The 12,919-nt window shown below is 40.0% G+C and overlaps 1 protein-coding gene across 1 annotated transcript in view; it reads right to left on the reverse strand.

The window, feature by feature from the left end:
* Positions 1-6,449: 6,449 nt before the first annotated feature.
* The window catches only part of galntl6 (polypeptide N-acetylgalactosaminyltransferase like 6), a 211,644-nt gene continuing 205,174 nt past the window's right edge, over positions 6,450-12,919 (reverse strand). Inside the window, exons 12-13 of the mRNA XM_026933253.3 lie at positions 9,331-9,480; positions 6,450-7,322 (exon numbers count right to left, since the gene is read on the reverse strand). Coding sequence (XP_026789054.1) covers positions 7,155-7,322; positions 9,331-9,480 — 318 coding nt within the window. The 3' untranslated portion in view covers positions 6,450-7,154. The remainder of the gene's footprint in view (positions 7,323-9,330; positions 9,481-12,919) is intronic.

Below are 12,919 nucleotides of genomic sequence, written 5' to 3' on the forward strand. Positions count from 1 at the left end.
TTGTTGCTACCCTGTAAAACATTCAGGCACTAAATAGTCAAATGCATAATATGTGATTAAAAAAATATAATTTATAGTGCATGGTTGGACTTTTTCCCCCACTGTGTTCCTATTCTTTGACTTACAGAGTGCTGACTGTGAGTTACAATGTGTTAAGATGCATTGTGAACTATTAAAGCCATTTTAGCTGCAAGGAATAACACAAAATGATTTATTTATTTTATTTATTTATTTATTTTTTTGGGCAAACAGACAGTCTGAAACTGTTAGGATTAAAATTGTAGGCCTGAACATTTTTGAGCTCTCTCCGCTTGAGCACTCCTAATCCAATTTATTTCAGGTTTTATAATGAGCTAATGAGTAATCAGTTGTGTTGAGGCAGGAAACTAGGCATGATGTGAAGGAGATCCCTAGGACTGAAACTGAAAATCTCCTGGCCTGCATTATTTCTGCATAAATCTCTGAGTGATTAAACCAATCAAATCATACACAGTTCGAATCACTTAATCTGGTTTGTTCGAAAGAATCGACTCATTCAACTGAGTCGTGAATCATGAAACCCAAGCAGAAGCTGTTTTACTGCTCCGGGCAAAAGTTGAAGTAAGTGTGTATGTGTGTGTGTGTGTGTGTGTGTGTGTGTGTGCGCGCGCGCCACGTAATCTCATGGCTAAACACACACGGATACTGGTCTGAGCACACGGATATAATTATGTTTGCTCAGTCTTAGGGCTACACACAGCTGTCCATCAATGAACACATGTAGATCTGTTTGAAGGACAAATACAAATTATCTACTGGTTGTTTCAACTGCAAGATCAGACACACACACACACACACACACACACACAGGTGATAAATTAAGGTAAGTCTTAGTCAGGTGTTCAGCCACCAGAACAGCTTCAGAGCTCCTTGGTATAGATTCTACACATCTCTTGAACTGTACTGGAGCGAAGAACACTGCTCTTCCAGAAAAGATCTCTGTTTATGTTTTGATGATGATGATGGTGGTGGTGGTGGTGGTGGAGAACATCGCTCCAAAATCTGGTTGAGATGTGGTGAGTGTGAAGGCCATAGCATACGATTTCCATCATTTTCATCCTCATTAACCCATCAGTGAGTCATCCTGGAAGAGACCATCCCTATCAGGACAGAAATGTTTCATCACAGGATAAAAGTGATCAGTCAGAAGAACTTTGATTTGCAGTGATGATTCCCTCTAAGCTACTGCTTTGAACTTCTTAATGGACAATTTCACTTTTTTTGTTGTTGGACAGCAAATATACAAAGAATCTATCTATCGTAGCTTGAATAAGCTGATTAAACAGAGATCACACGACCATGTTGCTACCAGATTCAGGATTTGATTTAATTGTTTGTATATAAAGACAGCAATGTGATTGTTGAGAGCAACTTGCCTGTATTGGCTTGCCGGACGAGTGCACTGTGAAAACTGCAATGTTATTTACTAGGTTAATAAACAAACAAATAAATAAACAGCTCACAGATTCATTAAGTAAAGTTCAATCAGTTCATTCAATGAATTTCTATGCTGTTTGTCTGGCTCTTTCAACAGCAGACTTTCTCACAAAGCAGCTTTGGATGTACATATTTACTCCAAGAATAACAAAGCACCCTGCTTCATAGTGCTCCATTATTTCTTATCTGAATAACTTTGATTATAAAACTTGAAGTATAATGCAGCTCTAGTGTCAGTGTACTGCCCTCTGGTGGACCGCTGCTGGCGAAGTCATGAAAGTTTCAGCTGAATTGGATCCAACCTCAGAGTAACTCAGAGCGAAAAGAAGAGATGTGTGTTCACCCCATCAGGAAATTGTTGATCTATCAGAATGGCGGTTTTAGTTCTGAACATTTTCTGCAGAGTGACTTGGCGGTACAGTGAATACCTCACAGCTCCGGGGTCGATCCTGAGCTCACATGTTCTCCCTGTGTCCGTGTAGGTTTAATCCAGGTTCTCTGGTTTCCTCCCATCTCCCCAAAACATTCCAGTAGGAGGATTGGTGACTCTAAATTGCCCCTAGTTGTGAATGAGTCCCATTTATCCTCTAATAATTAGCATATCAGATTTAGATTCAAGCCTTTAAAAATGTCAATATGACACTCTGGTAACAAATCTGACCCAAACACTAGTCCATATAATTATAACACACCATGCAGCACTTCATTTAGACTAATAACAGAAGTATCAGGTGAAAGTGGCTCTAAATTGAATTTCAGTTACAACTCGTACACACATGCTTCCTGAATACAGTATCTGCAATAAAACACTTTTCAAAACCCAACTCTGAAGATAAATTGTGAAAATGGATGAGCTGTCACGTGTCAAGTGAACTGGTCAGCGGACGATCAGTGTCCAGAATTATAATGACATAGTATTAGTCATAAATGTCACTAACTGAGCCCTCGTCTAATCTGTATTTTTCTGAGGAGGATCCTGTTTCCTCTTAGAAGTGCCTCAAAACTGGTGGGAAAGAGTTCTTCCTAAAAGACAGTCTAATCGCAGGTGTATCACAGCAGATGTGTTTGCATTAATGTTTATGTTGACAGAGCAAGTGAACAAATAAAATGATCACACACATTAACACATAAATCTGAGATGAAGTGTCCACAGACTATAAGTGGTTTTAAAGATAACGCAAAAGCTCAGCACAACTTTCTGATCCCTTCATGATTAGATACAGAGATTTTGGTAAACAAATCAGTCAAACAAGTTTTTTTTATTAGCCTGTAGGTCTGTATTTAACCCTTCTTTATAAACAGCAGAAGCATCCTTTAGTTTTTTTTTTTTTTTTTGTAAATAGTATCTTTTGGATACATGGAGTAAGCACTAGGATTATTTAATTAACAAGAAATAACAAAGGAAAATACTACTTGAAGTATCCCATCTTCTCCTTCTGCCCAGCTACACCTCTTCCCCCGACTACTCTGGTGCCTATGCTATTTGCTAGAGCACCCAAAACTTTTAGAAAAATTAAGGACAGGACTGTGGACCAAAATTCTCAGTTCATAAGGAAGTTCTGCTTCACTCCTCCTAACTGGCAGAATCACCTGGATACCTATCACCTGGATACCTTCTTTTGCAAGTGCGCACACGTATAAGTTGATGTATGATGCAGTATTTTCAACTCATCTTTCCCTTTCATCTTCTCTTCATACATGTAAGATCACCTGTACACCGTATTGACCTATCCGCTGAGCAGCGTGTCACTACAGGTAACCTGTGCTCCAAAGCTGGAGTTAGACTCCAATTATTTCCTCTCTTCTCTTCTCTCATGGCGAGTGTAGTTTTTTCATACATCATGAGCTCTTTTCTAGTAAAATGCCATGGGACTCTGTGCTTCTTTTCAGAGTATTTCACATCCCCCACTGTAAAGCCAAGCTGTGGCTCTGAGGCTACATACTGCTAGCATGGTTGAATGGCTTTCCCTCACCATACCACACTACTCCACTACTGGTTTCATGAGTTAGCTGAATTCTGCCACCTTGCAATACTGTGGCTGAAGTCGTGGCTTCCTGCTGTTCACCACTCTGCACCATGATGGGTCTCCTTCAGCACTATCTGCTCAGAGTACCCCACATCTAAATAACTAGAGTGCCTGCGGCTACATACCACTAGTGTGATTGAGTGGTTTTCTCTTACCAGATTTAGCTAGATTAGCTAGATTTCTGCTAATACTAGATTTCTGCTAATACACAGCTCTGGTGCTGGAGTTGATTCAGCATCACAGAAAATGGTATAATGGACTCCTTGTTCTTCCACGATACACCTGGTGGTTAACTGAGCCATGCAGCGAGCCTCATGCTCATGCAGTGTCTGAATTCTCTGGACCCCAAAGTTATGTGCTCACTGCCTCGGCATTGACCAGTGTCTGGCTCAGAGATCTCCTGTGCCGACTCTGCGGTGATGCTGTTGCTGACACAGCGCTCTCGACTGGCAGATTTAGACCATGATTCAGAGTCGAATCTGACCCAGACACTGCAGCCTAAACAGCTTGCTAATTGCGAACGCCCACACTGGTGATGACTGATAAACATAACAAGAAGCTGAGAAAGCAGCCTCAGTCATTTTCTAGGCAAAATGAACAACTTGGCTCAGCTGAAATACATGATTCAGGATCTGAGGTCGCTGATTCTTCCCATGTTGCACAGAATTCTACACTGAGGCCCCAGAGTCCTGCTCATGACTCCAAGATGGCAAGACCTTGGTTTCTACTACTGTTTTTGTTCGAGGTTGGAACACACTGGTGGCTTCCTCCTCAAGAAGATCTGCTGCCCCAAACAAACAGAGAACAGAGAGGCGTTCACCTCGCTGCGCTGCACTGCGCTGCCCAATTCCCAACACACTTCCCTTAGACAGAGGCAAGTTTCCATCTGCGCTAAAGTTGCATGTGGCAGCTTTCTCTAGTGGTGAGAGTGCAGCGATCAACTCTCATCTCTGATCATCTCTCATCTCTGAGTCCCATTCCTCCTGAGATTGGGCCTCATTTATCAAGTTGGATACAAAGAAATTTATTTGTAAATCATTCGCATGAAGATTTAAACAAGAAATGTGGTATTCAAGACTCAAAGAAAGAAATCCAAAACAAATCCATAAATTAAGTCAAATAAGACTAGCTATTCAATGAGGGCAAAAGTAATGGCACCCTGTTAAAGAAGTAACAGTTTATCTGTGTCTATGGTAGCCAGATGATTTAGCACATGCCATGTTAAGGAAGTGGCTCTTTTACCATTTAGTTGTCATTTCCAGCTCTGTGAGCTTTGCCCATTTATGGAGTTTTGTGGGCGTTGCTGGTAATTTTTGGACGGCTGACATTTATCGAAATGTGTATGAGGAAAATCTTACAGAAACTTTTGAAAATCTGGAAGGGATTTTTATTTTGGCTTGACCTGTGAACAACATATACACAAAACTATAAGCCTGGTATATGAAGCCCAACATTTGCATATGCTATTCACGAGATTTACAGCACCTCTGGTTGTTAGGAAAGGTGAAACAGAACCCTGGTTACACTTATAACTGAGGTTCTCCGAATCTTGGATAATCACCAGGGTTCCTTGTCATTCGGAAGTGGCACGAGTTCGGTGAGAAAATTCCAGGAAAGGATGACTTTATGACAGCAGCGTTTATTGTAAATACTGCATCACACTTCATTAGGTGACTTTTTGGAGTGTCTCAGAATATGTGCACACACACAAGGAGGTATCCAGATGATTTTCACCATCCATGGCAGTTAACCAGGGTTTAGAGAGCGTAACTAGCATTTTTTGTTCTTTTGCCAGAACAGGGAAATTCTTCGTCTACATAGAAAAGCACAAAAAAACCCACAAAACATACTGCAATATTTCTTTAAGACAAAAACGTCCAAAATGCTATACTGTGATCAGTGCTGTGTGGCTGCGAAGGGAAGTAGTGTTGGATCTGGTGCTCAGTGCCTCCAGGTAAACACATGGTGGAATTACACACTTGATCCTGTTGATGTTTTCCTTCCTCAGAATAGAACGATTTGTCAGTCGGGATGCACCCACACGAACACCTGAATCAGATCCAGAGCAGCTTTCTTGGTTTTCAGTAGACACCTGCTGTGTGTTTAGGAGATGAATGTATAAATACAGGGGATGTCTATCACACCACGAAGCCTGGCTCTGTTTGGGTTTAGATTGACTCACAGGATCACCTGAGACCTTAATCAAAACTAACATCTCACGCAACACTGCACTGGTTATTGGGTGATTTTATAGACATTTTAATAAATAGATTTGATAAATAAAAAAAGGACATTGAACACTTACCTACCAGTGCAGGGAACAAATGAGCCTGGGGTGTACTGTGCCTAAATGACCAGCAGAGGGAGACACATCTTCACTTATGGAAAAATACTACAGGTAGAAAGCAAAACTCTCAGATTCTAGATGAGTTGCATTCCTGAGCTCATTCCCATCCTAGGACATAACAAAGGATTTTCCCAAAATGTTGCCTATTGCTGGATTTATATTAAATTTTATACTGAAAAATAGAATAAAACATTTTGCTTAACAGTGTAGGGTATGTTTCTGATTATATTTAACTGATTTATATTTAAAAAAATTATATTCCAACAAGCTATTCTGTACAAGGCTTTGCAATTAAATAAATAATAATATTTTAATTCTAACAACATCTGATCTGGTGTTATTTAGTATGCAAATGTATGCATATTTAATTAGACGAAGCCTCATTTGCATAAATACATGCAAGGTCCAATACAAAAAAAATATCAGCAATCAACTGGCAAGGATTAATTGTGATATCTGTTGGGTTTTTTAAACTCATGTCTAATGTAACTGTATAAACAGACAGGAAAAAATAATGAATCATTTCAAAGCGTTTGTCTGTATAATAACGAGAATATGGATTTCTGAGCAAATGATTCTGTAACTACGCACAATTTCTTACTCATTTTTTTGCTTTATTTAGAATTTAAATGGTAGGAACTGGGGCAGGAAGGGGCATGATTCTCTGTGAAAAAAAGGAAAACATTTACTCCTGTCATCTCCAACTCCGTGGGGCAAATCTGATTTCTAGCTTTACCCTTGGTAGAGGTAAAACAAAGTCAATTACACACATAATAACTTATCCTCGCAAAAATACAACCAAATAAATAGAAATAAATATACAGTTCGAACAAACCTCCTCAGAACCACACAGAGATGCTAAAACGTCACTTCCAGTCTCTGGTATAGTACAAATCCACCATGCGATATCGATAGAGTGAGGAGGAACAATATTTAAACAGAGCACTGTTGTTCGGTGAGTTAGAAATGACTGGGGCCAAGCTGCAAAAAGAACGAGAGAAAGACAGAAAGAGAGAGTGAGAGTGAGAGAGAGAGAGAAAGAGAGAGAGAGAGAGAGAGGTTGGCTGTTAACAGGTTCTCCTTAACCTGCAAGCCATCTGAGTGTCCCATCAGTCTTCCAGGTTCGGCCCCATCCCAATTCCCTCGCTCACGAGCCGCCCCTTCCTCGTCTGCTCCTGCACTTGTGGGCATTTGGGAGGAGGGGGAGGAGGTAGGGGGGGCCACACTCAGACACTAAGTAAATCTACCCCCCTCGCTAAGGATTCTGGGAGCCAGTCCACTGGCTGGCTGTGTTTCTGAGGGTCCTAGGAAGTGGTGGCGCTGTTGAATTTGTCCAGAATGGTGACGTTGACTCTCTGGAAGAGCCACTGCTGCGTTGCCGACTCAGGGTTGCACTTGTTCATGAAAATTCGCTTATCGGCGGGGCTGCAGTCCATGCAACCGCTACTCACTGGGTGGTAAAGAGACTTATCCTGCAACCACGAAAGGAGACAGAGAGAGAGACAGAGAGGGGAAATTTAATAAAAAAACATAGATATGCTACATCAATAAATAACCGTAAGTAAAGAAGAAGCACAGGGGGTTTAATCCTGCTCTTATCTCCTGTTCCCCTTCAGTCAGATTACAGGGATGGAACTGAGGGACCAAAACCTTCGTTTTTCTACCCCTCCTTAATCATTAACGCTGACTTCATTTCATGGTTTGAGGTTGGGAGCTTGGGAATCAACCTAGTGAGAAATCTCAGTGAAAGCACCAGTAAGAGTGCATACAGGGAGAGAGAGAGAGAGAGAGAGAGAGAGAGAGAGAGAGAGAAAGCCTATGCTAAGGATTCTGTGTGTGTATATATACATGTAAGGAAGTGAGAATATAAAGCAGAGACAGGGGAAGGAGAGGAAGGAGAGGAAGATGCCTCAAGGCGCGGGCTGTAGCTCCCTTCTGCTCTCTCCCGGTTGATTTATTGCTCCTTGTGCCTCAGGCTCCTCCGCCACCAGCCTCCACCTCTGTCCTTTCAAGTGTATATTGCCTTTTTGCTGTGCCGTCATTGACCTATCCTACAATGACGGTGATTTCTCTAGTCGGGCCCTTCATGCCCTCGGAGAGAGGAAATAGCTGGCTGTTCGCTCATATTATCTTGCTGGGAGGCAGGAGGAACACGACCACGGCATCAGCCTCCATCATTTATGGGCGAGCTGTAATGTGCGCTCGGAGCAGAGAGCACGGCTGCTCTGGGTTCTTCGTAATAAAGCATCCACCTGCTCCTGCTCTAAGCCTGCAGCAATGCCACAAAGAGCTCGGCATTATTGAGCACGCTCTGAGCGAGGAGGCGAGCATATTTCACATAAAAATACACTATAGCACTGTATGCTGTAAAAGTGGATCACTGGGGTATGTTATTTATCCGTCCACCCCTTAATGCGCCCTGCTAATGCACCTCCGAGAAGTGGGAGTGGAAGCGTAATTACAGTCCAGCATTATGTAGCTCAAACAAGTTCATTATTTTTTTTGTGTTGATATTCACTTGTTTCTCAGTAGAGAATCAATACTGTCTTTACTGCAAAAATCCATACTTACCAAACTCAGTAGTTATATAAAGCTAATCAATGAAAGGAAAATGAGTGTGTGTGTGTGTGTGTGTGTTACTGGTTACTCTGTAAAAACTACTGTAGATTTGCTGTTTGTGTGTATTGTACTGTGTTGCTGCTATTACTGTAGTGACTCTCCTGCGTACAGCAGTGTATTAGTGAGTGTAGTAACATGTATCTTGTATATTACAGTGTATGTAAGTAATAAAAACCCTTGTGGTCATGCTGTAATAGGAAAATAATCAATGATGAGTTGGTGTGATGAAGCAGAGTTACCGCTACCACGTCAAACATGATTATAATCTTCCTATAACAGTACATCCCAAAGTTTTATTCGTCTACTACCACAGTAATTTGCCAACACTACCATTTTTTTCATTAAGAATTACATCTACTTTTTTTCTGCTTATAGTAACATTTAATGTTGTAGAACATCCACTAAACAAGTTAGTTCCTGTTCTCACCTTACATTTCAATGGCTCTACACAGTTGTTCCCTCAGCAACTTCTATTTTTCGCTCTTGAAGTTCATAACAGGAAAGAGCAAACTCTCTCTCTAATAGTGGAAAATTTACTTACTGTTATAAAGTTTTACTGAAATATTAACAGTGAAGAATACAGGCGGTAAATAGGGCATCGGCGAGTAAAATATAACCATGTATTATAGCCTACTTTTTTCTATTTTAGTGTATTTTCTCCTGAGGCTTGATAGCCTATGTTCCACAATCTCGCTAATATTTACAGGACATTTTATCCATTTTCTTATTCTCTAGTTCCAATTTCTATGACTGGAAAACTAGTGTATACATTTACAGATTTTCTAGGATACAAGAGAACACTACTGTGTATTGTCAGTGTGTGTGTGTGTGTGTGTGTGTGTGTGTGTGCGTGTGTGTTACCCTGCGGTAGCTCCAGTGCTGGTTGCCCCTCATGCCGTGGCAGTCGTATAGAGTGACAGGACTGCTTTGAGAGATGGCATCGAAACACAACTTCCTGGTGTGCAGAGGGTCCCCGGGCCTGATGTCCTCCCTCCAGCCAAAGGTGAAGATCTAAAACGAGAGCCAGAAAATCCACACTTAACTACTCACCATGACTTTATACTGCACACTACACTACAAGACAGTAAAGCAACAGAATTCCATGTGTGCAATACATTTATTTCATATGCACAGTGATTTAGTCCACATTTATTTTAAAGCAACTTCCTGTTGTGTGACACTCATCTGGTTGTGTTTGATAGATAGACACACAGACTGTGTTTTATAAGATAGTCTTTGTTTTATCTACATGTTGTATTTTCATGTATATGCTCTATGTGCATATGAGTCTTAGGCTGCTGCCACAATTTCGTCCTGCTCCATATCTCGGCTGCCATGGCAACACTGCCATGTGCTCGTTATTGTGGTTTTAGCTTTGCTCTAGTCTATTCCTGTGGCTCAATTCACTCTCTACTTATCATATAGTGCACTGTATTTTATTTAATTATGAGTGAGCAAATTATATTATAGGACCCATTCTAAATTCATGGTACAACCGATGCACACTACCTCCACCCTAAACACCACAATACGTAGGGGTATCAGCAGTAACACAATATAAAAATATGGGCCATATCATTTTTTTTTAAATTATATATTTAAAAAAAGACGTTTAATGACCACTAAAGCCAGAATGTACTTGTTAGTCATGTATTTAATACATAAAACAACTTATGCGATATATATATATAAATATATTATACAGTATATAGTTATATTACATATTTTGTGGTTTTAGGTTGCTGGATAATTTGTCGTGTTCTGACTGTTTACGTAACAGCATATCATGATATATTTCCAGACCACTCACTAGTAAGTGAATATTCAGTACAGTGTCTCATTTATTCCTGCCTTCTATTAAGCGCTCTATATTCATTCTGGGACAAAAAAAATATGGGCCAAGGTTCTTTTTGACACAAAAGTGTCGCAAGTTAGACGCAACACTTCACGTTATTAAACCTAACACAGCTTCTTGACGGTCTGTCTATCACTATTAAAAACCGACAGGTCCTTGTAAAAGACTGTCTGCATGTTTACCCCAAACATGTCATTAAAAATCTAAATGAAAAGTGATATTAATGTATAATGCATGTTGCTTGTTGTTTGTTGCTCAGTCATGACTTGTGCAACTTGTTATTCATTGCTAAATCTAAAAAATACTAACATTTTTGAGTGAGAGAGTGATTTCAGACCCAGAGTCTGCGCTTGTTTAGTCACTGGTTCATTTTCTTGATTGTTCTCACCTGCCTGTTTTTGCTCCTCATCAGTTTATTCCATTAAAACCCTCTTTGTTTCTGCATCTTTGCTAAATCTTGTCGTGTGTTTACGCTACAGTACTGAGGTTTTTTCCCCCGTGTTTCTTGTTTAACTCACACTGCTTGTGTACCAAACTCCACTATTTATATAATGACTATGAGCTCACTGTAAAAAATAATAGTAAGTGAAAAAAATCTTGAATATACTGTAGGCATATTTATCTGTTTATAACTTATTATGAGATTATTATAAAATACTTATTCCACAGTGTTTCTGAATTCTTGATTCTGATTGGTCAGAAGGTTAACTTTCTATAACGGGAGTATAACTCTGACAGTAGTGCAGCTACAACTCACAGGTTATTAATGAGCTCCTTCTAATTATCACTAGTTAGCGTTTCTACTGTAACAGCTCATTCACAGGGACTTGTATGGTGGCTGCTCCACATAATCTAAGGCTAACATCTATGGAAGGAGTCTCCAGTGTCAGTGCTTTTGTAAGAGGAGGCAGAGGAGTTTACGCTTTATGGTTTCTATGAAACATAAAAAGCTGCATTTTTTTCTCTCTTACTAACTTTAAGAGAGAGGAAAAAGAGAGGCTGATGACTGTTTATTGCTGTTATAATGTAAGTGATAAAAGGAACTAACATTTTGAGGGCATTCCAAAAAATTATTTTAATTATCTACAGATAAAAAAGTATAATATCTTGTTCTTTATTAAATAAAAAAACATAATTAGCAAATTACTGTGGTATAAGAGGAATAAAACAGTTCAGGACATGCTGTTATAGGAAAATAATTAACTTCAGGGTGGTAACAGTAACTCTGCTTCATCACACCTCCCTGTTTTGGATTAGTTTCCTATGACAGCATGTCCTGACCTGTTTTATTCCTTACATATAAGACTACTAAGTTCACTTCTAGACATTATGTACTCATAATTTTGCTTCATTCTATAAATGAATGCTTGACTTATTAGCAAAATTAGCATCAGATTAACATTATTTAAAAACTGAAATTAGTATAAACGTGTAGATATAAATTTAATAATCTTATATTTGTTTTTATAAACTGATCTATGTTCAAGACTTTTTGTTTTTTTGCAGTGTTTTAGAAAAAAATAACTCGGTGCTGATGATACACACTTGTATCCTGTACCTCACGCCTACCTCACTGTGTTCTTATTCCACATGCTCTGCACTGATTTAATTTAATTTTAATTAATTTTTTGCGTTCACAAAATTAAAAAAATTCTGATTCTGATCAGGAACAAATGAGTTTTGTAGTGGCCTTGCTCCTGGAGATCCAACATCCTACAGTGTTTAGATCCAGTCTTAATCTAACACAGCTCTTCCACTTAATGAGGGTCTTTATATCATAGCCAGGGCTTTAGAGCTCCAGAATTAAGTGGCTGGTATACTGTAGATTAGGTCCTTGTTTCTGAATTCTGCTCTTAATGGCAGCTTTTAAGCTTTCCTTATAAGGATCAGGTATAATGAGCTACTCTACAGATTCAGCAGTAACACAGTGTTTGACCTACAGAGCTGAGGATTCAGGATTCAGCAGTAACACAGTGTTTGACCTACAGAGCTGAGGATTCAGGACTCAGCAGTAACACAGTGTTTGAGCTACAGAGCTGAGGATTCAGGACTCAGTAGTAACACAATGTCTGAGCTACAGAGCTGAGGATTCAGGATTCAGCAGTAACACAGTGTTTGAGTTACAGAGCTGAGGATTCAGGACTCAGTAGTAACACAGTGTTTGAGCTACAGAGCTGAGGATTCAGGACTCAGCAGTAACACAGTGTCTAAGCTACAGAGCTGAGGATTCAGGATTCAGCAGTAACACAGTGTTTGAGCTACAGAGCTGAGGATTCAGGACTCAACAGTAACACAGTGTTTGAGCTACAGAGCTGAGGATTCAGGATTCAGCAGTAACACAGTGTCTGAGCTACAGAGCTGAGGATTCAGGATTCAGCAGTAACACAGTGTTTGACCTACAGAGCTGAGGATTCAGGACTCAGCAGTAACACAGTGTTTGACCTACAGAGCCGAGGATTCAGGACTCAGCAGTAACACAGTGTTTGACCTACAGAGCTGAGGATTCAGGATTCAGCAGTAACACAGTGTCTGAGCTACAGAGCTGAGGATTCAGGATTCAGCAGTAACACAGTGTTTGACCTACAGAGCTGAGGA

The sequence above is a fragment of the Pangasianodon hypophthalmus genome, chromosome 3 (genome assembly GCF_027358585.1).
Source record: "Pangasianodon hypophthalmus isolate fPanHyp1 chromosome 3, fPanHyp1.pri, whole genome shotgun sequence".
Lineage (NCBI taxonomy): Eukaryota > Metazoa > Chordata > Actinopteri > Siluriformes > Pangasiidae > Pangasianodon > Pangasianodon hypophthalmus.